The 23693-nt window shown below is 36.7% G+C and overlaps 1 protein-coding gene across 1 annotated transcript; it reads left to right on the top strand.

Annotated features, from left to right (window-relative positions):
* LOC129685835 (ankyrin repeat and KH domain-containing protein 1-like) lies at positions 1 to 22668 on the top strand (the record flags this gene model as incomplete). The annotated part of the gene is made up of 11 exons (XM_055619343.1): positions 1 to 793; positions 7530 to 7675; positions 7796 to 7907; positions 8592 to 8737; positions 9941 to 10083; positions 10292 to 10505; positions 12945 to 13120; positions 13289 to 13451; positions 18274 to 18369; positions 19525 to 19641; positions 22497 to 22668. Coding segments are annotated over exons 1-11 (2278 nt in total), but the record flags the coding sequence as incomplete, so codon positions are not given.
* Positions 22669 to 23693: the final 1025 nt, after the last annotated feature.

Genomic DNA, 23693 nt, shown 5'->3' with positions numbered 1-23693 from the left:
ATGGCACATTTTCAAACATTTTTCATGTGCTTAGGTGCATCCAAGCAGAAGTCCAGTTCTCTGCAGGTAGCAGACCAGGACCTACTGCCACCTTTTCACCCATACCAGCCTTTGGAGTGCATAGTAGAAGAGACTGAGGGCAAGCTGAATGAGCTGGGACAAAGAATTAGTGCTATTGAGAAAGCACAGCTTAAGTCTTTGGAGTTAATTCAAGGTGAGCCTCTGAACAAGGATAAGATCGAAGAACTTAAAAAGAACAGAGAAGAACAAGTCCAGAAGAAGAAGAAAATACTAAAAGAACTGCAGAAAGTGGAAAGGCAGTTACAGATGAAAACACAGCAGCAATTTACCAAAGAATACTTGGAAACCAAAGGTCAGAGAGATGTAGAGTCTCCACACCAGCAGTGCTCTCATAGAGGAATCTTCGTGGCAGGGGAAGAAGATGGCTGTTTCCCAGAGGATCACTCTTCAGAATCACCCCAGGTTGATACAGTCTTACTTAAAGATCATGGTATTGATGATAAGCAACAGTCTCCAGCATCAGCAGAACAAATTGACTCTGTCCCAGTCCAGCCTCTATCATCTCCACAATGTAACTTTTCCAGTGACTTAGGTTCTAATGGAACAAATTCTCTTGTGCTTCATAAAGTATCAGGTAACCAGCAGATTATAGGACAGCCTCAGATTGCGATTGCTGGACATGAGCAGGGGCTGTTAGTTCAAGAGCCAGATGGACTCATGGTTGCAACTCCAGCCCAGACGCTTACCGACACTCTTGATGACCTGATAGCAGGTGGGTTAAGAAATATACCTAAGATACTTTTTCTTTAATCTGTGTGCTCAACTTCTTTAAATGCCCCTTCAACAACACAAGACTTTGTACTTCTCTATTTTAGAACTATCTTTGTAAAATTCTTAGGAATTTTGTAAGTGAATTTCAGTAAGTCCAATAGTACTAACACATAAAGGGTGTTTCCCTTTTCTACTTAAAAACAAAACAAGCACATTTCAAAGACCAACAAAGTTATCATAATCCTTTGAAAATTTGCTATCAAAGTTACTCTGTTACTTCCTGGGTAGGAGCGCTCAGTAGAATTTTTTTTTGTAGGGTTTAGAAGTATGCAGGCAAGGCTACCTATTTCATTTTCTTGCCTGTGAATTTCATGTTTGGGCATTAGAATTTTAAATGATACTATGTTTTGTTATTAGACCAATTTAATTATCTCTAATTAAATGGGAAAAGCTCAACAGTCCATTGTATAGATTTTGTGTTGAAAAGATTAAAGTACACTTAAACTATTATACTTGCTGTTTGGAGGTTGGAATTTTTGTGTTAACTCTTGATGAACAAGCATACAGACACACTTAAGAGTGTGCATGCATACATGCACATCTGTGCACATACACCCAAAAAAGAAAAAAGACTGATAATCTTAAAGTGTATGTTTCTGTTTATTGTTGTGTGGAAAATTACAACTAGACATGAAATGAGGTGCACAAGTTTACTTTCCCTTTCATTGTCCTTGCAGCAGTGGGAAAACAGTGCAATTAATCATTTACCTTCCTAAAGATGGCTGGTGAATGTATCACCTCCATGAGAGCCCAGTTCAGAATTGCAGCCAGAATGGCTGTTGACAGTGGATGAAGACCAAGAACTAAGATGTAGCTGGAGTGATATTCAAAGGCAGGCCAGTCCTCTGTCTCTTGATTGCAACATTTTTTTCCTTATTGTTGTCTGTTTCCTCTTGTCATATTCTCCTCCCCTTCCTACCCCAATTATACTATCCCAGTTTTCTTTCTTCTTTTGTGAGCCTTTTTAGTCTCCTAATCTTTACTGAATCTTTGAAAATGTGGAATAAGATTAAATCAGGAATTTTTATTGGGTATATGTGTTACTTCCATTGGTTAATAGATGTAATTTTGCCAGTGAGGCTCCTCTGCCATGTAATAGATAGCACTGTGAAGAAGAGGAATGTCTAGGTTTCTTAAAATTCAAATCCTGGGAAATATTTTAAGGAGTTACGATTGTTATTCTTTAATTTGAATTTTTATATCTTTGGCCTATAGAGCTTCTTAAGTCAGTTTTACTTTAACTGAAACAACTCTAAAGGAAACTTGTAATTAACCTTATGCTAATTTTTACGGAAGGTTCTTGAAAATGTTTATTTCATTGAAGTATTTTTAAATAGAAAAGCTCTTTTACAGAGTTCATGTAAAACTTTTAAAAATTACCTTAGAAAACAACTTTTAGGTTATATGTTAATTGATAATAAAACTTAATATATATTAGACATTAAATGCTCATCGCATTCTAAATAAGTTTTAACTTTTAAATTGATAAATAAAAAGTTGTATTTTATGAAGTTTATCTGTTTTGAAATGTATGGTGATATTTGTATTCTCTGTTTATATTTTCCCCAAGTCTAGTTTTCTTAATTAACTGTGATAAAAATTATACAAGATTAATAGCTAACTATATAACTATAAAACATTCACACATATCAGTAGGGTTATGGAACAAGCCATTGACACAATTAATTCTACTTAAATTTATTCTCATTAGTGAAAGAGAATAGTAGGTATCTTAAAGTTTCTCTTGGGAGAATACATATATATATTTCCCACCATAGAAAATAGAAATTTCCCTCTTTAAGAATGTTTTCTCATTATTGCTATTCAACTCTCAAAATATTTTCATGATAATTAGTGAATTGTGTATATATATATATATACACAATTCACTAATTATATATAAGTTATATATAAGTTATATATATATATAACTTATTAATGTCATAACTTGTTCACTTACTCAGCCTGTATCATGTATTCTTAGATATGTTAAATTCTGTACAGTTATGAACAGAATATTAAATCTTGATTAGGAACCCCAAATCTCTCTCTTCTGAAAGCATTAGGCTTTTATCAATTTCCATAATAGCAAGTGATCTCAAAAGTTAAAATGTTTATCAAATAATATGAAATTGTGTATTCTGTGCTCATGGAAGCAGTTATTAGAACTTTCATTTCTAATTTTATATTTGTATTTTATTGATTTTCTTTAGCTTTATATATTTTCTTGAATTAAAAAAAAAAATCCCTTCTTGGTCAGGCCTGTTGGCCTGTTGACACCTGTAATCCTAGCACCTGGGAAGCAGGACCCCGAGGACCAGGAGTTCAGAGTCTTTCTCTTTACACACCAAGTTCAAGGCTCGTCTGGGCTGTACTGTCTCGGTAAACACAAAGGAAAGGAAGGAAAATATACTTAGATTAAAAAACAAACAAACAAAAAGCCTAGAAATTTAGAGCAATTTAAAGAAACTCAAAATAGTTTTGACTGTTGAACAGTTGTAGAAAGCATTCAAAAATTTTTATTAATATGTAAGAGGATTGGTTAAAAATCGGTATCAGTTTATTATCTATGGAACACTAAACATGTACTAAGCTTTGTGGTAGTTGCTTTATTTGAACCATCTCAGGCTGTTTAAAATTCTCCCATAAAATAGATTCACCTACCTCCAGTTCTGTTGGAAACTAAAGCTTAGAGAAAGGACGTACAGAGTATCTCCCCTGTACATTTCCTAGACACAGGAGTTCCTTCTCACCTTTATTTAATACATCTGTATCCATTTGCTTTGTAAGGGGAATAATATGGGGAGCTGCTAGTTACTGTAGAAATTTCACTTAGTTTGGCCATATTTAAGAGCCCTAGTGAAGCCTGGTGTGGTGCTGAAGGCCTTGAATTTGGGGACTCTCAAAGCAGAGGAAGGCAGATCCCTGAGTTCCAGGCCAACCAGAGCTACATAATGAGGCTTTGTCTGAAAAACAAACAAACAACCCCTTAGGTGTCATATTTTATGTATCTGATTTGAATAAAAGTTCTGCATTATCTTAAAAAATCTATTATTTCTTATACTTCTAAATCCTATTAGATAACAGTTGCTCTTATTTTTATATTAGGGTTTGATATGCATGTGAGTTTTAATATGATTTTGTGTCTAATACAGTATTACTGTTGGCATTTTTATGAGCTCATTTATATTACAGTTTTAATGTATTTAAGTGATACTGCAATGATCATTGTTAAGTTTAAAAATAAACAATTAGGGCTGGAGAGATGGCTCAGAGATTAAGAGTATATACTGTCCTTTCAGAGGACCAAAGTTCAGTTCCCAGCACCCATGTCAGGTGGCTCATAATCACCAGAACTTGGCATGGTGGCACAAACATGCCTTTAATCCTGGCATTCAGGAGGCAGTGGCAGATGGCTCTGTGAGCTAAAGGCCAACCTTGTCTACATTAAGAGTTCTAGGCCAGCCAGGGCTACATAGTATGACCCTGTCTTTCATGTACACACACACACACACACACACACACACGCCACTCCAGCTCTATGGGATCAGGATTCAGCTATGGGTATCCCAACATATGTGTGATATACACATATACAACATGCATACAGTAATTACAAATAAGTTTTTTTCAAGAATTAGGAAATTCTCTTATTTTGAAGGGATTTATAAGACATTTTAAATAATAATTTCTTCTGTTAATATTTATTATTAGGTTTTAATTTTTGTTTTGTTTTATTTTTCAAGACAGGGTATCTCTGTGTAGCTCTACTGTCCTGGAACAACTTCTATAGACCAGGCTGCCCCAATGAGGCAGGGGCAGGTAGACTTCTGAGTTCTGCCTGCTTGAGGGCTGGGATTAAAAGTGTGTGCCACCACCACCTGGGTTAGGCTGTAATTTAAATGAAAACTGTTTTATTATTACTATGACGTATACCCAATGATAGTAAAATTTCTGCTGTTTTGTTACAAATGTTAGAGAAATTCTCTATGTTCTCAGCCCAGCCCAGTTTGTGTTTTTATGATTTTGAGATAGGATCTGTCCTTGAATTCACCCTGTAGCCAGGCATACCTTGAATTTGTAATCCTCCTGTCTTGGCCTCTGGAGCAGCTGGCTTATAAAATTGTACCATCAGGCCTGGGACTTTTGTTTTTTGAGACAGTCTCATGTAGTCCAGGCTAGCCTTAAACTCTGAATACTTAATCTTCTATCTCCCAAGTACTAGCACCATATCCACTAAATGATTAAAACCATACAACATATTTTTGTCTATCTAGTAGCAGCAAAATTTTTGTTAAGATTTGTTATTCCATACTATATATAAATTTTTGCTTGGTTTCATAAAAAGTCAGGTTAAAAATATTATACTTGGTTCTTTTATTGCCCTACTTTTGAACAGTGTAATTTTTAAATTTGAATTGTATATTGATTTTTTTGTTGTAGTTGTCTACTGTCATTTTAAGAGACATTTTGTTCAGAGATAGGAAATGTTTTAAAATTCATGAAAATGTCATGGTTCTAAAGTATAATGTTCTTCTAATACAAACTTTATAACTTTCATTTGTAATTAATCCTATTAAAGTCACTTTCCATGGAATGGTTCTGATTGTCATTATTACAGAGAAAATATACTAGAATAATGTAGTATAAAAATGTACACAAAGCAATACCATGTTTTGGGTAATAGAGCTGTTAAATACACAGGAAGTGTGTTGATTTTTTTTTTTTTTAAGTAAGTTCTGTAAAGGAGTCTTTCATAACATCATATTCTAGCTTTTTACTCTAGTCAAATACTTAAAAAAATTTAAATACCTTGCTTTTCAAAAAGAGATGACATGAATAAACTGATAGAAATATAATTATTTCCTAAGGTATACATTAATATTCATATACCCACCACCGTAAATCTATCAGTAAGGTGTGACATATCAATCTAGTATGTTGGGGGGTATTTTTTGGCGCTGTCTTCTAAACATATCAGATATTCTGAGATGTAACATCTGCCGCTTTCATTGAATGACAAAAAGTTTTAAAGCTTTAAATAATCATTCCTATTTATAGCTGGGTACTTAAAAGTTGTTTTTATGGTGAATAAAGTTGCTGGGATTTATATTGCCAGGATGGTTTTATATATTGGTGGGGAGAAAAGGGGATAATTCTTGAAGCAACAAATCTAGGCATCTTAAAATTTGTTGAGTTATTTTAACTACTAGATTAAACTTGGAGTGGCAAATATCAGGACCCTACACTTGGAAGGTGGAAGCAGGAGGGGAGGATCAGTAGTTCAAGGCCAGCTTTAGCTTCACATCAAGTTTTAGGCCAGCCTGGACTACAGGAGATTCTGTCTTAAAAAAAAAAAAAACAAAAAAACTTAGTAAATTACTAAGTTGAGTCCTTTATAAGTTTATTGCCATCAAGGAAGCTTAATTTTTTTATACCATTAGCTGAGTTTTTTGCTTTCTTGAACAGTAATGTTTTTATTTTCCAATACATTGAATAATAGTGCTGAAAGCATTATAAAATGTCTAAATTTACATTTATTGAGCACTTACTTTGTGTGAGGCATTGTTAAATCCTTTAATATTAGTCCCACTTAAAACTTTGTGAGCCAAAACTTCATCCTCCATGAAACAAAGATATAACACATAAAATATAGCTTTCAACTTTGTGTTTTTAGACACCACATTTTGGGTTTGATTTTTCTGAGACTAAGGTCTCATGAAGCCCAAACTAGCCTTGAATTTGCTGTGTAGCTGGGGATGACTTTGAACTCTTAGCCTTCCTGCTTCTAAATCCCAAGTACTAGAATTACAGGGGTGTATCACCATTCAAAACTGCAAACTCCAAATTTTGAGACCTCAAATATAAATTTCTAGCATTCATTTTAAAGATAGTTTGACTTTGAGAAATTGCTTTTACCTAACTTTAAAAGTAAATACTAACTGGGCATGGTGGTGCACACCTTAATCCAAGCAGGCATGTTTGCGCTTGAGGTCAGATTGGTCTACGTAGAGAGTTCCAGGTAAGCCAGGACTGCATAGTGAGACCCTGACTCAAAAGAAAGAAAAGTAAATGCTGAATTTTAAAAACACATTCCTTGCTGTTCTGTGTGAGAAATTATCTAACTTATTAACCCGCCCCTTTCCGTTATTTACAGAACATTTTTGTCTAAATTTTGCAAACTTAAGATAAGCATTCTTTTTTGTTTGCTTTTTGAGGGCTGTCCCACTCTTGCCTTGAACTTGTGATCTTCCTGTCTCAGACTTCTGAGTCCTAAGATTACAAATATGGATCATCATACCTGGCTTAAAAACTCTTAAATTACAAAATGATAATAGTGCTTGTTGCTAGCGTAAGATTCCACCATTGATTTTATGTGCAGTAACAACAGGCCCTGTGCTCAGTTACACTTACTATCTCAAATGGTCTTCCCCCAGACTTCTCAAGGAAGGTATTATATACGCATCTTCATTATACATATAAATTGAGGCTCAATTAAATTAAATAAATTGCATGAGTTAAAAAAAGTCATTCAGTATAGGTTCTTCTGACTCCAAAGCTTGTGATTTCACTATAGTATGTTACTCATTGACATTTTTGTTTTACATGTTTTTTTCTGTGTACAAACAGTATTATTCATTTAAGTAGAATTTAGGTATGTAAATATTATTTTTCAGCTGTGAGTACCAGAGTGCCTGTTGGCTCAAACAACCCCTCTCAGACCACAGAATGTCCTACACCTGAATCCTGTTCTCAAACTCCAAGCAATGTGGTTGCCCCATCCATGCCCCCTGTGTATCCTTCAGTTGACATCGATGCACATGTGAGTAGATTCTGTATGACTTTGTTTCATTTGTTCTAATTTATTTTGAAAGGAAAAAATATGGTTGTACGTTTATTGAGAACTCTTGTAAATATATAAATGATTTTTTTCCCCTCTTAGACTGAAAGCAATCATGACACAGCTTTAACCCTAGCCTGTGCAGGTGGTCATGAGGAACTTGTGTCTGTTCTGATTGCACGAGATGCTAAAATTGAGCACAGAGACAAAAAAGGTAAGAACCATCACTCACAAATAAAATCTAAGTATTTACACCCCCCCAAAAAACTATTTACACAGTTTTTACTATGAATAGTTAATGTATATATGTATAATAATAAAGGTGTTTTTTTTTTTTCCCCAAGACAGAGTTTCTCTGTGTAGCTCTGGCTGTCTTGGAACATAATCTGTAGACCAGGCTAGCCTCACTCAGAGATCCACCTGCCTCTGCCTCCCAAGTGCCGGGATTAAAGGCGTGCACTACTGTTTCCAGGCTCTTATATTCTTAGTGGTAAAATAAATAGTTTGCAGGCTCATTCATCTACAGAACCAAATAATTTTCTAAAATTTAGAAAGTGAAATAAATTAAGGAAAGTGATGGAGTAGTGGGGCTGTGCTCTTTCCTAGCATGAGTTAGGCCCTAGGCTCAAAAAACAAATTGTGGATGCCGCCTTCATTAATCCTGATGTGCTTTAAAAGTGTGAACTTTAATAGCTTTCATTGACTTAGCATTTCCTTTTGCCGGGTGTTTGTGTATTTTATCATTAACAAATTAGAATTTAGAACAGTTTGACGCTAAATTGTTTGTCAGCATCTGCCCTGAAGTCTTTTAAATTAAAATAAAAGGGAATTAAAAACAGTGACATTAAAGTAAATAAAAGAACACAAATTGGTTAGAATTTTTTGTTTTCTAATTTAGGTTTTACCCCACTGATCCTGGCGGCAACAGCGGGGCATGTTGGAGTTGTTGAAATTCTTTTGGATAAAGGTGGAGATATAGAGGCACAATCTGAGCGAACTAAGGATACTCCACTTTCTTTGGCGTGTTCTGGTGGACGTCAGGAGGTATGTTAATACTAGTTTTCTCTTGGAAATATTTTGCTTATATTTTTAAATGTGTATATGATTACTACTCGAGATTTTTCTTTAAAAGTATGCATGTTTATGTATATATGAATGTGCATGTGGACACCTGTAGAGCCCAAAGATTTATGATCCTAAGGCTCAAGTTATATATGGTTATGAGCTGCTTAATTTAGGTGCTGGGAATGGCTGAACTTGGGTCCTCTCAAGTTCAGTAGGTTCTCTTAACTGCTGAGCCTTCCTACTAATGATGTAATACAGTTCCCGTTGTTGTGGTGACCCCCAACCATAAAATTATTTTCATTGCTACTTCATTACTGTAATTTTACTACTCTTATAAATCATAATTTTAAATATCTGATATTCAGGGTATCTGATACGCTGCCCTGTGAAAGGGTTATTCATCCCCCAAAAGGGTCATGACCTACAGGTTGAGAACTACTGCCATAAACGTTCTAAAGATTGAAATGTTTTATTAAGTATAATGGAAATAGTGTATACCCTTTAAAGGAATGGTTTTATCTATAAAAACAAATAACAGTTGTCTTTATTTCTACATTTATTGGCTTTGAGTTGAGTACAATTCTGACATACGTAAATGTAAATCCAGTGCTTATTAATTGACAAATAGAAAGTGTCTTGTTTCAATATAACGAGACTTTTTTTTTTTTTTGAAAGCTCTTATCATGAGTTCTTAGGACAAAGTCTCATGTAACACAGGCTGGTCTTCAAACAGCACAACACTCTGACTTTCTTTGTTTGAGGTGGAATCTCTTAAGTAGCTGGGGTTGCCTTGAGGTTGAGGCAGTCCTGACTTACCTCCCAGAGAGCTGCCACAGAAGCTCGCAGATTTTAATTTTTTGATACAAAATTCCATTGGATATGGTGTTGCATATTTATAGTCTTAGCACTTAGGAAGTTGGAGCAGAATTGCTTGCAAGTTCTAGGCCAGCCTTGGCTACATTAGAAGACTCTGTCTCAAAAACAAATATGACCACCAAAAAAAGAAAGAATCTGTTTATCTAGTGCTGATATTTTAATATTTAAGGCCTAATAAAATAAAATATATTAGAACGTCAGATAGTAGACAAAAAAAAAAAAAATTGAAGGTACTATTTATTTGTGTACCCTTAAAATTGAGAACTAGTGTAACCTTGGTTTTTCTGCTCATATTTTACTTTGTAGGTGGTAGATTTGCTGCTTGCCCGAGGAGCCAATAAAGAACATAGGAATGTGTCTGATTATACACCACTGAGTCTGGCTGCATCTGGAGGATATGTGAATATTATTAAGATTTTGCTTAATGCTGGGGCAGAAATTAATTCAAGGTATCACCTGTTCACTTATTTTATTATTCATGATTGCTGAGTTTTTACTTTAATTAGTTTCTTAAGTAGGAATTATGTTTTAAATTATGAATTTTTTGCCATTCCTGTTCATCTATGTTAGAAATCTTTACTGACATTTTTTATCTGTCATGCTTTTTTAAAAAAACAAGGTAACATAACTAATTTTCTGAGCACATTTCTTCCTTAGGACTGGGAGTAAACTAGGTATTTCTCCATTGATGTTGGCTGCAATGAATGGACATGTTCCCGCAGTGAAATTGCTGCTTGATATGGGTTCAGACATTAATGCACAAATAGAGACCAACCGGAACACAGCTCTCACCCTGGCCTGTTTCCAGGGTCGAGCAGAAGTAGTGAGTTTGCTCTTGGACCGCAAAGCCAATGTTGAACATAGGGCAAAGGTAAGAATTTTATAACTTGTCAACTTTTTAAAATTTCAGTTCTGTATAAACAAACATGCCGTTTCAACTCATCCCCAGTGCAGACTTAAGGAATTAAGCAGTTAATACGAACTATTAACATTTTAAAAATTCTCTTCACTAAGACATGTACTTACCATTGGTAAAAATCTTAAACAAAATATGTTCATGGATTATAAAATTTGGACAACTAACATCTGATTTAAACATGACAAATTCTGAGAGATTCATGAGTATTTGGAATAGTATTTAGAAATAACAATTAGTACATCATTCCTTTAATTTCTTTACCTTGAAATATCAGATACTTATATAGGTAGGTGGAAGTTTTTTCAATGAGATAGCTGAAACCATAAGTCATTTAAGGTTGGAAAATCTGAATGGAAATTTCATCCATCAGTTCTAACAGTTAATCTTTTTTCCTTTATTTTTTATTTTCAGATAGGGTCTCTTTATGTAGCTGTCTTAGAACTTGACCTCTTTGTAGACCAGGCTAGCTACAGAGATCCTCCTACCTCTGCTTGCTCAATGCTGGTTTCAAAGGCATGCACCACTACTCCTAGCCTTTTTAATTTTTTAAAAAATTTATGTGTACGAATGTTTATGAATGTATGTATGTGTACCATGTTCATATCTGGTGACTGCAGAGGCTAAAAGAGCATGTTGCTCTTAAAACTGGAGTTACAGGTGGTTGTGAGCCATGACAAGGTTGCTAGGAACTGAGCCTAGATCATTTATAAGAGGAGCCAGTACTCCTAGCTGCTTAGCCATCTTTTCAGTCCCTCAGTTAGTATTCTTAACATGTATTGCACTACCATGAAACCCTGTCTCAAACAAAAAGTTTGGGCGTTAGAAAGATGGCTTAGTGGGTGGCAGTATTTGCCTTTTAGCCTGATGTCCTGAGATCCCTAGAACCCACATAGTGGAAGGGAAGTCCTCTGACTTCCACACGTGTGCCATGGTATATGCATCCCCCTCCCAAACACATATACAGAATAATATAATTAATTAAATAAAAATGCTTACAAGAAGATTCAAACAGAGCAGTAATTTGTAGGGGTTATATTAGAAAGCAAATACTTCCCCGTTTTAACTTTTGTATTATGCTTTGTTTTACTTATTTTTGTGTATATGTGTTCCATGTATACACATGCACAGCAGAGAAATGTGTGCAAGTCAGAGGATAACCTGAGGGTGTTGGTTTTCTTATTCTAACTGTGGATTTTGGACTCAAACTAAGGTGGCCAGGCTTGGCATCATGTGCCTTTATCTACTAAGCCATCAAAACAGCTTACATACACATACAAACACACGTTTTTCATGAGCCCGGGAGGGAGGTTGGGGGGTTATTTGTTTGAGCAAGGACACCTTACCTACCAGTGGTTACATTACAGAGGAATAGGATTTCCTCCCTTCCCGCAACCACTGCATATGGGCCCTCTTAGGAAGAGGTGGAGCCTTAGGATCTCCTTTGCCATCCATCATGGAAAGTTGATTGTTCAGTCTTGTGTTGTGATTTCATGGATGCAGTGGCCATCTGATATCTAGAAGATAGCCTTGTCCTTTTCAATTTCAAATATCAATTATGGTCTGTTCACCTATTAAAAGCTCTAGAATGATGCATACTGTCTGGGGACTAGTCTAAGTTGTAGTATTTGTTTTTTTATTTTGTTTCATTTTGGTTTGGGGATTTCATTTTTTAGAGACAGTAACTCAGACTAGGCTTAAATTCAACTTTCTGATTCTACCTCCTTTATATGTGGATTACAGGGATCACACCTGTCTTAAGAAGTATCTTGTTTTTTTGTTTTTTTTAAAAAGCCCAGGCATGATGGCATACTCTTAAAATTCTAAAATTATAGAAGGTGGGGAAGACTTCACTTTCAAGGCCAGTGTGGGCTATATAAGTAAGACTCTTTCCAAGGGATGGAGCTGAGGGAATGAGCGAACCAACTGCAATTCTAGCTCCCTAAACTCAGGCTTTCTGCCTTAGCATCTTGAGAGCTGAGTTCAGGTTTCTCCATACCTGGCTTTGCTTTTCTCTTTTCTTACACAAGATTGTGAGTGAATGTACTCTGGCACGTCTCATTAAATCTAACAATTTCATTTGCTATTTAATAAAATGTATTTATTTGCTTGCTTGTTTGTTTATTTATTTTGGGGAGCTGCTGTTGCGACAGGATTTCATGTGGTCTACACTAGGGATTGCCCTGAGCTCCTGAGCCTGGTCCTCCTGATTCCACCTGCCAAGAGTTGGGATTACATGAGCTACCACAAAGCTGAGTTAGTACAGTTGAAAACACAAAGCTATTTAGTCTTTTTATAGAGAAAATCAGAAATAGAATCTACTTAAATATGAATTAGTTGAGCCTTTTTTAAGAAATTCCATAATTCCATTGCATTCGTTACTGATTTAAACAGACTGGTCTTACCCCCTTGATGGAGGCGGCTTCTGGAGGATATGCCGAGGTTGGAAGAGTTCTCCTTGATAAAGGAGCAGATGTGAATGCTCCTCCTGTGCCTTCCTCAAGAGACACAGCCTTGACAATAGCCGCAGACAAAGGCCACTACAAATTCTGTGAGCTCCTCATTAACAGGTAAGTATATTTCTGTTGATATACGTAGAATTCCAGTGGTTCCTTTCATGCTCTTTAAAAGTAACTTTACCAACATTTTAAAAACAAATTGTTGCACGGTAAGAAAATACTATAAAATGCCAGTCTCTTACAGCAAACAGACTGTTGATTATTATTTTTTATTTGTAGGGGAGCTCATATTGATGTTCGTAACAAGAAGGGAAACACACCACTTTGGCTGGCATCCAATGGTGGTCATTTTGATGTAGTACAGTTACTAGTGCAAGCAGGTGCTGATGTGGATGCAGCAGACAACCGAAAAATCACACCTCTTATGTCAGCATTTCGCAAGGTAATATGACCTATGGGGAAAAGATAAAATTTAATAATTTTAAAACAAGTCTGTGCTGAAACCATGTGCAGAGTATAAACTCATATTGTTAAGTGTATCTGCATATAAAGTCACTGCTTATTTCTGGACATGGTGTTTCATGCCTTTAATCCCAGCACTCAGGAGAACCTCTGAGTTCAAGGCCACTGTTCCACATGAGATTCAGGGCAGCTAGGACTACAAAGTAAGACCCCCATCTTAAAAAAACAAAAAAACAAGCAAATAAAACTATTACCAAGTATGGTGGCACATCCTGTAATCCCACCACTCAGGAGGTAAAGGCAGAAAGGTCCAGAGTTCACGGCTTCCCTTGGCTATGAAAGTAAGTTAAAGGGCATGGGATACATGTGTCCCTATCTGAAACAAAATAAAACAGAAAACATTGCTGTCTTTCCATTATTTTGTGGCTAAACCTAGGTAATTCGGTAGTTCACTGTAATTAGCTTTGCTTTTAATTCATTTGGTTTCTTGATCAGCTTTTATTATGTCATATTACTGAAAACATAATAAAGTTTGGGGCTAGGGTGATAGCTCAGTGATTTAAGAATTCTTGCTTTACATGCAAGAGGACCTGAGTTGGAATGACTAACACCAACATTAAAAGCCAGGCATAGCTACACCTGCCTGGAACCCCATCATTTGGGATTAGAGACAATCTGCAAGCTTCTGGTTCAGGGAAAAACCCTATCAAGGCAATAAGGCAGAGAACAATAGAGTAAAACTCCCAGAGTTGTGCTCTGGCCTCTGTGTACACACCCACCCACACTTACATGAAAAGACAACAGACACATGCACATACCCATGAGATGTAAGGAAAGCAATAGCTATATACAGATAGTTGTTTCAGAATAAAAAGGAATGAGCTTTCTTAAAAATCTATGTCTCATATATATGTGTGTGTTTATGTATATACACGCTCATCTTTCTGCTGTCTTTTTAATCCCTACATCTTAGAATAACTGACAAATAACAAAGCATGTGGTCTATGAAACCTAGCCCTGCATAATTTTACTCTTGTTTACTTCCATGGCCTAATCATTCATGTTGCCCTTCCTCTTTTTTGTGTACTACGTTGTGTTGCCACTGGCTTGGAATGCACTGGATTTTTAACTGTTCATAGGCTGTTGCTCATTTATTAACCTTTTTTGAAAATTTATTCCATTGCTCTTCAAACTGAGTCACCATTCTACTCACACTTTATTTCTCATTACATGACTTTTTCTGAGACGTCTCTAATACCCGAATTGAGAAAGATTTTATGGTTGAAATTTATTTTTCTTTTAATTTGTAATTATATATTCAAAATTTTTTTTACCATATTTATGCCCATGATGACTAAGAAACATTACTATTATTTTCTTCCTGTTTATTCCCAGTTTGTTTATTTATTTATTGTACTTTTGGTTTTTTGTTTTGTTTTGTTTTGTTTTTAAGACAAGTCTTTCTATGTAGCCTTGACTGTCCTGGAACTCAAAATGTAGATCAGGATGGTTTCAAACTCACAAAGTCTCTGCCTTTCAAGGTCTGAACTTAAAGGCATGTGTCATCACACCCAATTTAAGACTTAAAAACCAAAATTTATTTTATGTGTATGGATGTTTGCCTGCGTGCATATGACTATTTGGTATGCAGGGAGGCCAGAAGAGAGCATTGGGTCCTGTGAAACGCAAGGCACAGATGGTTATAAACCATCATATGTATGCAAAAAACTGAACCCCCAGTCTTCTGCCATTTCTCCACCCCCACCCCCCCATTTTTTTTAATTGTTTATATGTTGTGTATGTCTGTGTGTGGGCATGTGCATGGGCATGCAAGTGGAGGCCAGAGGCTTTAGATCCTAGATCCTGAGAACCACACTTGGATCATCTGAAAAACAGTATACATGCTTAACCATGGAGTCATCTCTCCAGTTCTTAAAAAAAAGGGGGGAGAAAAGAAACCTTTTAATTAAAGTTTAATTTAGACTAAAGAACATAAATTTTGTCCATGGTGTAATGACTTTGTATAAATGCAAAGGTAAAAGATACTTTCATAACCCTAGAAGATCATCTACTACCTGTTTTCAGTTAATTTCACATCCCAGAGGTAACTGCTTTCTATTTTCTTGTCTACCTCAGAGAAACTCTAATGTCTTTTGTTGTTGTTAAGTGTGTTTGTATGAGAATTGTTTCTGGGGGCGGGGTGTGTCGCACGGTGTGTGAGTGGAATTCAGAAGACAGCCTGCAGAACTCAGTTCTCTCCTATCATGTGGGTCCTGGGTGTCATATTGGAGTTGTCAGGCTCTGGCAGATGCTTTCACCAGCTGAGTCATCACATCAACCAGAGACAGACTCTCTTAGGGATGTTTCAGGACCTTCGTAGGATGGGAAAACTATTATTTAAAGTGGATGTGCTTAGACTTCATTACCTATCATTCAGTCCCCAGTAAGGGCATTTGGAAAGTGTTTTATCAGCTGGTCGTGGTGCCACACAACTTTAATCCCAGAAAAGGCAGAGACAAGTGGATCTCTTGAGTTCGACAGCCTGGTCTAAGAGTGAGCTCCAGGCCAGCCAGGGCTGCACATAGAAACCCTGTCTTGAAGGAAAGGAGAGAAGGAGGGAGGGTGGAGGAAAGGAGAGAGAGAGAGATAATATCCATGTGAAGTCAAATTCAGCTTTGACTTGATTCAGGGAAGGAAAGGCCTGAGGCATGTGAACGCAGGGTCAACAAATGGAGCCAGTCAGACTTGTGACTGGCGTTTTTTTCTCACATTCTGTACCTAAATTCAAAAGCTTTTAAGTTTTGAGACTGCAAAAGGCAGTCAGTAAGGACAGGGAAAAGGAGAGGGAGACAAGGTATCCTCTCTGCAGCTCTGGTCAGGCTGCTCTGCCACTGACAAGGAAAATGTAAAACGTACACTTTTTCTGCAGCCAGGGCTGAAAAAGCAGCTTTTAGCCAAAAACTGCAAGGAGTTGTAAAAAAAATGGGGACAGGGTCCCTCTTTGATTTTGTGTGCAAGGACAGGCCTGCCAGCTTCTGTGAAGGAAGCAGACTCAAGTATGGTTGGCCTACTTATCTTAGAAGGCTGATGGTAAAACTCTGAATTTGCTAACCATTTGGTAAATCAACAAGAGAAAAGAAAGAAGAGAGGAAATAAGTAAAGACCACTCATGCCACACACGACCAAGAGGGAAAATGGATGAAGTTAAAAACTTCAATCCTGTTTATTGTCTGGTCTCACAACTTTTATGCTTCGGAAACAAACCTCTCCATGTCAGAAAACGAATTACCTCATAGTCAAAAAGGCAGTTAATCACAAAAAACAGATGAATTTGAAAGTGTAATAGGTTACATGTCTTCATTAAAACTAAACATTTCTTATCTGTGTATTCATTACATAAGTTCATAGTGAGTTCAGAATAGCAAAGGTTGACAAGGCCTAAAAGTTAACAGGGTCCAAGAGGTTATAACAAGATATATGTTTATTTAATTAAGACTGACCTGGCTACGCATTTTCCAGCTATCTCTTAGTTTATAGTGAGTTCAGGACAATAATTGTATCTGTCTTTCATTCTAAGAAACAAAGTAAATTTAGAAAGACAGTTTTGTATGCTGTAAGCTGACAAGGTATAAGGAATTACAAAGAAACAGTTTGTATATTTTGAGATTAAGGTTTGTACTTAATTTAGACATTTCTTGGTAGCCCCATTATATTTTAGGTTCATGGGAAGTTTAAGCCAACTTGTCCATATTTATGGTGCGTACCAGGATTCCTGGTGCCATTTCCAGAGAGAAAGTTATCTGAAGCCACAAATCTGTCTCAAGCCTGTCTCCTAGTGAGGTGTCTGCAGGTCCACAAAAGTACATATACTGTAGCTGTAAACTTTCTATCAACTGTTTAGCTTCTAAGATTGTTTGACTCAAACCAAGAATTCTATAATCAGGAATTAATTCATCTGAATAGTAGTACATCTTCAAAAAGATCCCTAGAAAGTTTGTTCAGTCAGAGTGGGTAAATACTACTTTAGCCCAGAAAGTGAGGGTTCATACCATGCCAGATTTTTGAGAGGTGCATCAGTGCAGAAATGGGAGTGGAGGGGGCAGAGGCTGAAAGCAGTTCTGTGGTGCATCATGATACAGATCTTGGAAATTACTGGAGCCCTTCCAGAAAGCCCACAGGCCTACTGAATTCCTTTAACAGAATGGCTCTTGACAAGAGAGAGAGAGTGTATGTGTTTTAACTATATTCAAGTCATAAAGCTCAAAAAAATACCAACTGTGTATTAGTAAAATGAAACCCAAATAATGCTTTGAAACCTAAGTCTGCGCTTACAGACTTAGTATCCTTTTATCTGTGATTCATTAAACATTTCCCATTTTTACCCTAAAAGTAGATTTATTATATAAAAAGATATTTTCAATAGCTTTCCTCCTTTTTGTGGGAAATGAGAATGTCTTGTCTACCATATAGTGTTTGTTTGCTTGCTTGCTTTTGTTTTTTGAGACAGGGTGTCTTTATGTAGTCCTACTGTCCTGAAACTCACTGTGTAGATTAGGCTGGCTTCTGAGTCACAAAGATCCATCTGTCTGTCTCTGCCTTTTGGGTGCTGGAACTAAAGGCGTGTCCCACAGTGACCAGCCGACTCCCCTCTATCCTTGAGCATGTTCTGCTTGCTTTTTTCTCTTTACAATGTCCATATTTTAACTATAAATTTAGGAAACTTTTAAAATGTTAATTTTTCACAGTAAGGTGTTAAATATGGATAAAATTTCAAAATCTGTGGGGTTTTGTGCTTTTTACAGGGTCATGTAAAAGTTGTTCAGTATTTGGTGAAGGAAGTCAATCAGTTTCCATCTGATATAGAATGCATGAGATACATAGCAACAATTACAGATAAGGTAAGTTTACTATGTGTTATTGAAGCACATTTTCATTCTTTGTGGCACTATATGCCAAGAAGTACAATTAAGACCTTGTTTCCCCTGGGCATGTCTTCAGTGGTAAGTGTGTATGTTTAGCTATCAAGAAGGTCATGAGTTCAGTCCCAGCACCAAACAAAGAGCTTGTTATGTAAAGATTAAGAACATGGGTTTTACTGGGTGGTGATGGCACATAGCCTTTAGCACCATCACTGGGAAGACAGAGGCAGGTGCATCTCTGAGATCGAAGCCATCCTGGACTACAGAATGAGTTCCAGGACAGCCAGGGCTATCCAGAAAAACCTTTTCTTGGAAAAAGAGAATGAACATGGGTCTTTCGGCTTATCCATTAGCAAAGTAGATAGGTATGATACTTTTGATAACGTATTTGAAGTTACCTTCCTCCTGTGCATCACAGTGATGGTGACTATAGCTAAGGTTTATTTAATTTCGTTAGCTTGATTAGAATTCTAGATTTTCTAAGAATACCTTTTAAAAGAAAGAAAGATGCCAAGCCAGGTAGTAGGGCACACCTTTAATCCCAGCACTCTGGAGACAGAGGCAGGAAGATCTCTGTTAGTTCAAGGCTAGCCTGGTCTACAGAGTGAGTTCCAGGACAGCCAGGGCTACACAGAGAAACCCTGTCTGGAAAAGCTAAAAGAAAAACAGGAATAAAAAGAAAAGAAAAAAAAAAGATGCCTTTGTCTTACATGGCAATACATACTTATAATCTCAGTACTTGAGAGGCAGAGGCAGGATTACTGTATGTTCAAGGGCAGACAGAGCTACATAAAGAGATGTTGTCTCAGGACAAAAAAAAAAAAGCCACTTGCGGTTGCATACCTGTAGTTCCAGCATTTGGAGGTCAGAAGAAGGAGGTTCAGCAGCTAAACTAACTTCAAGGCGTGCCTCAATAATTTAGTGGGTTGGAGGCTACTTTGAGCTGAGATGCTGACTCAAAAATAAAATTATTTTTTATAGGTGCTTCATTCTCATGAAAGATTGATACAGGACTAAAGTCAAAGTTTAATTTAGCCAATTCTTATTATTTGAGGTTTAACTTGTGCACCTTTCTATTCAGCGCCACTTATACTGGACCCTTTATTTTAAAATTTTTTGTACTTTGCCCTGTAGGAACTGCTGAAGAAGTGTCACCAATGTGTTGAAACGATTGTGAAGGCTAAAGACCAGCAGGCTGCAGAGGCAAATAAAAATGCAAGCATTCTCCTAAAAGAGCTGGATCTGGAAAAGGTAAGGGGTGGGGTGAGCTCCCTGTTGGAAATCAAAATGGAAGTAATTTGTTGTCTCCCTGAATAGTAGTCTTTAGGAAAATAGAATTAAAAGGTAATTATTAGAGTTTCTTTGTAAAGTTTTCATTCTTGTCTAGATGTTTAGGAAAATCCTAGGTTTGTTCCCCAACCCTGTCTGGAGAAAGGTTTAAAAATTTAAAACCCAGATTGTGGGTTTTTTTGTTTATTTGTTTGTTTTGTTTTTTTCTTTGGTTTTTCAAGACAGGGTTTCTCTGTGTAGCCTTGGCTGTCCTGGACTCCCTTTGTAGACCAGGCTGGCCTTGAACTATCAGAGATCCACCTGTGTCTGCCTTCCTAAGTGCTGGGATTACAGGTGAATGCTGCAGCTGCCATCACCACCATCAAGCTGGAAGTTAATTTTAGGACTTCCATATACTGAGAAAGAAGGTATATACATGTTCTGTTTTATTTTTTAATTTTGATTTTTGTTTGTGGTTTGAGGTAGAACCATACTTTTAGCCCATGCAGCCTCAACTGAAATTAAATTCATACCAGCATGTCTACCTTAGCCTCTCAAGTACTGGGATTGCAAGGGTGTGCCATACCCATCACATTTTGTTTTGTTGTTCTTTTGTTGTTGTTGTTGTTTCCATTTTAATTTAACTGTATGTGTGTGATGCTGAGGATTAAACCTAGAGCCATACACATACTAGGCAATTATTCTACTCTCAGGCAAGGTAGGCAAGCACTCTACCCCTGAGCTATCCCTAGCCTTCTTTTTGCTTTTATTTTAAGACAGGATCTTATCAAGTGTCCTAGGGTGGTCATATACTTACTTTATGACTTAGGATGGCCTTGAAATTGCAATCTTCCTGTCTCGTCCTACCAAGCAGCTGGAATTTTAAGCCAATACCACCAGGCCCAGCTGGAAAATGCTTTTCTTCTGATGAGCCTGTTTCGCATAATTTTCCTAGAAATATAGGTAACGTGTTTTCTCTTTTCAGACTTTTTTTTTATTACAGTGCTAAGCATCTGTTACTATTGTTGGCTGTTTTCTGAAAAGAAAATGTCATTTTTTATGTTAACCACAGATGTTAGCAAAAACGAAAGACAGTAAAGAGTTCTAAATGTGGCTTTAAATTTTTTTATAAAGTAAGGAAAAATTTCTTTATTAGTCTTAACATTTTTAAAAGATTTATTTATTTATTTATTTGATTTTTTAAAAAAATATTTATTTATTGTTTATACAGTATTCTGCCTGCATGTACACCTGCAGGCCAGACGAGGGCACCAGATCTCATTATAGATGGTTGCATGTCGTCATGTGGTTGCTGGGTGTTGGAACTCAGGTCCTTTGGAAGAAGAGCCAGTGCTCTTAACCTCTCAACCACCTCTTCAGCCCTCTTCTTAACATTTTTGTAGTGAAATATGCCAGTCCTTTATAAAAATCAAGATAACTACATTTTAGGCAAATATATGCCACAGAATTGTATTTTTCTATATTTTTACTGAGATTTAATTTATATATCATAGAACTTATCCATTTAAAGTTATACTAATCAGTATAGAATATTCATTGGCTTGTGCATTCATTAATCACCACAGTCTATTTTCAGCCACCTACCCTTCCCCACTCCCTCTATTTATTTAAGACAGAGTCTTTCTCTAAAGCCCAGGCTGGCCTATAACTCAGAGATGTGCCTGCTTCTGCCTCCTAAGTACTGGGATTAAAGGCATATTCCACCATGCCCAGTCTGTTTTTGGTTTATTTTTTTTTTTCTTTTCTTTTTAAGTGTATGTATACACTGCCCAGAGGCATCAGATTCCACTAGAATTGGAGTTATAGGCACCTGTGAACTGCCCTAATGTGGGTACTGGGAACCAAACTTGTGTCCTCTGTAAAGTAGTACATATTCTTAACCACTGAGCCATATCTTTAGCCTTCCTATTTATTTTTAACAGCCCTATTAAGGAGTAACTGACAATTTTTTTTACATATTAATGTATGGTTTTATTTAGTTTAGCAATGTTGTTTTTTTATTTTGTTAATTATACTTTATTCCCTTTGTAGCCCCCCATTAGCCCCTCCCTCCTCCCTTCCCAGTCCCACCCTCCCTCCCCCAGCAACGTAGTTTTTATTTAGTATTTTAGTTCGAAGGCAGTATTTCACTGTGTTGATATACGCTGGCCATGGACTTTCAGCCTCCTGAGCTCTGGCATTATAGGTGCACACTAGCATATCCAGTCTGACCTGATGTCTTGCCTGCCACTACCACATGTTTAGCAAGTACTCCACCACAGAGCTGTAACCCCAGCCTGATAGTTCATTTTTCAGTTAGGTTATTTGATCACTAGTGAGTAATAAAAGATGTCTGTATGTTGTAGGTGTACATGTTCCTCATCAGATAAATTATATATATTTTGGTGTCCTAGATGTTTTTTCACATTGTTGATGACTATTTGAGTTATAAATATATTTCATTTTTATGACACTCCATTTGTTTTTCTCTTGTTGATTTTATAAATGTATTTGAGACTGATATCCATGAGAAGTAAAAAACAAAAATGCCATTTCATTTAATATTTTAAATGATTACATTATTGGGGCTGGAGAGATGGCTCAGCTGTTAGAGCTCTTGTGTTGCACTTACAGAGAGCCCAGGTTTGTACCCAGCACTCACATTGGTGGCTTACAACCATCCATAACTCTGGTTCTAGAGGACCTCCTGCCTGCTTTTGTCCTCCTCAGGCCCCAAGCATGCCAAGTGGTACATACGTAGGCGAAACACCTGCACACAAAATAAATACAAAAATTGTTTTTACATCATAATGTTAAATGACACACTTTATTTGCAGTCAAGAGAAGAGAGCAGAAAGCAAGCTCTTGCAGCTAAAAGAGAGAAAAGAAAAGAAAAGAGAAAAAAGAAAAAAGAAGAGCAGAAAAGGAAACAGGAAGATGAGGAGAACAAACCTAAAGAGAATTCAGAACAACCAGAGGGTGAAGATGAAGAGGAGAATGATGAAGATGGTAAGAAAAAGTGACTCATCTGAATTACATCTAAAATTATCCTTTGTTAGCATGGAAGAGTAAACCTGTAGTCCCATCACTTAGGATGCTGAGACAGGGGAATTACCATGAATTCAGGCATAGAAAGACCCTATCACTACATAAATAAATAATAAGTAAATTTTAAATTAACCTTTTGGGGCCACTCCTGTTAAAGGTTTCATTACTTTAATCAGAAATTGGTAGTTGGCTTTCGTAGCAATATTTAGTGCCTCCCAGTATAAACTAATAGAAAAAACACGAAGGTGAAAGCAAGCATGATTTAAAGAGGTGTCATATTTTTCTTCTTCTTCTTTTTTTTTTTTTTTTTTTTTGAGACAGGGTTTCTCTGTGTAATCCTGACTGTTCTGGAACTCACTCTGTAGACCAGGCTGGCTTTGAATTAACAGATCCGCCTGTCTCTGCCTCCCAAGTGCTAGGATTAAAGGTGCACGCCACTACTGCCTGGCTCAGTGAAGTGTAACTTAAGTTAACTTGTATATATTAAATGAGTACAGTAAAAGGTTCTTCTCTACTTCTAACTTCTCTAATTACAGTAATTCCTCCAGAAATTCTTGCTAAGGTTAAGGCTTTAAAACCACAGTGGGTAGACTTGTCAGTTGAGATGTTTATGGCAATGCCTGGCAGTTCTTGGAGAAGACAAATTAATTGAATTCTAGTTCCTTAATACCATTCTAATTTCTTCCTAAATTCAGAGTATATTGTGGTTTTTTAATAGCTTATAGAACTTGTATTATCAACCTTAAGAATACTAATGGTGGGCTGGGGTGATGGCTCAGCCCTTAAATGCTGGGCTCACAACCAAAAATATAAAAATACTAATGGTGCTAGGTGTGGTGGCACATGCTTTTAATCCCAGCACTTGGGAGGCAGAGACAAGTAGATCTTTAGTTTGAGGCCTGCCTGCTCTACAAGTTAAGTCCAGGACAGCCAGGGCTCTAAACCCTGTCACACACACACACGCACACGGCTGGAGAGATTGTGTA

The sequence above is a fragment of the Psammomys obesus genome, unplaced genomic scaffold, assembly GCF_907164565.1.
Source record: "Psammomys obesus unplaced genomic scaffold, mPsaObe1.curated_primary_1811, whole genome shotgun sequence".
Lineage (NCBI taxonomy): Eukaryota > Metazoa > Chordata > Mammalia > Rodentia > Muridae > Psammomys > Psammomys obesus.
The sequence above is the reverse complement of the archived record's forward strand: the minus strand, read 5'-3'. Positions and strand labels throughout refer to the sequence as shown.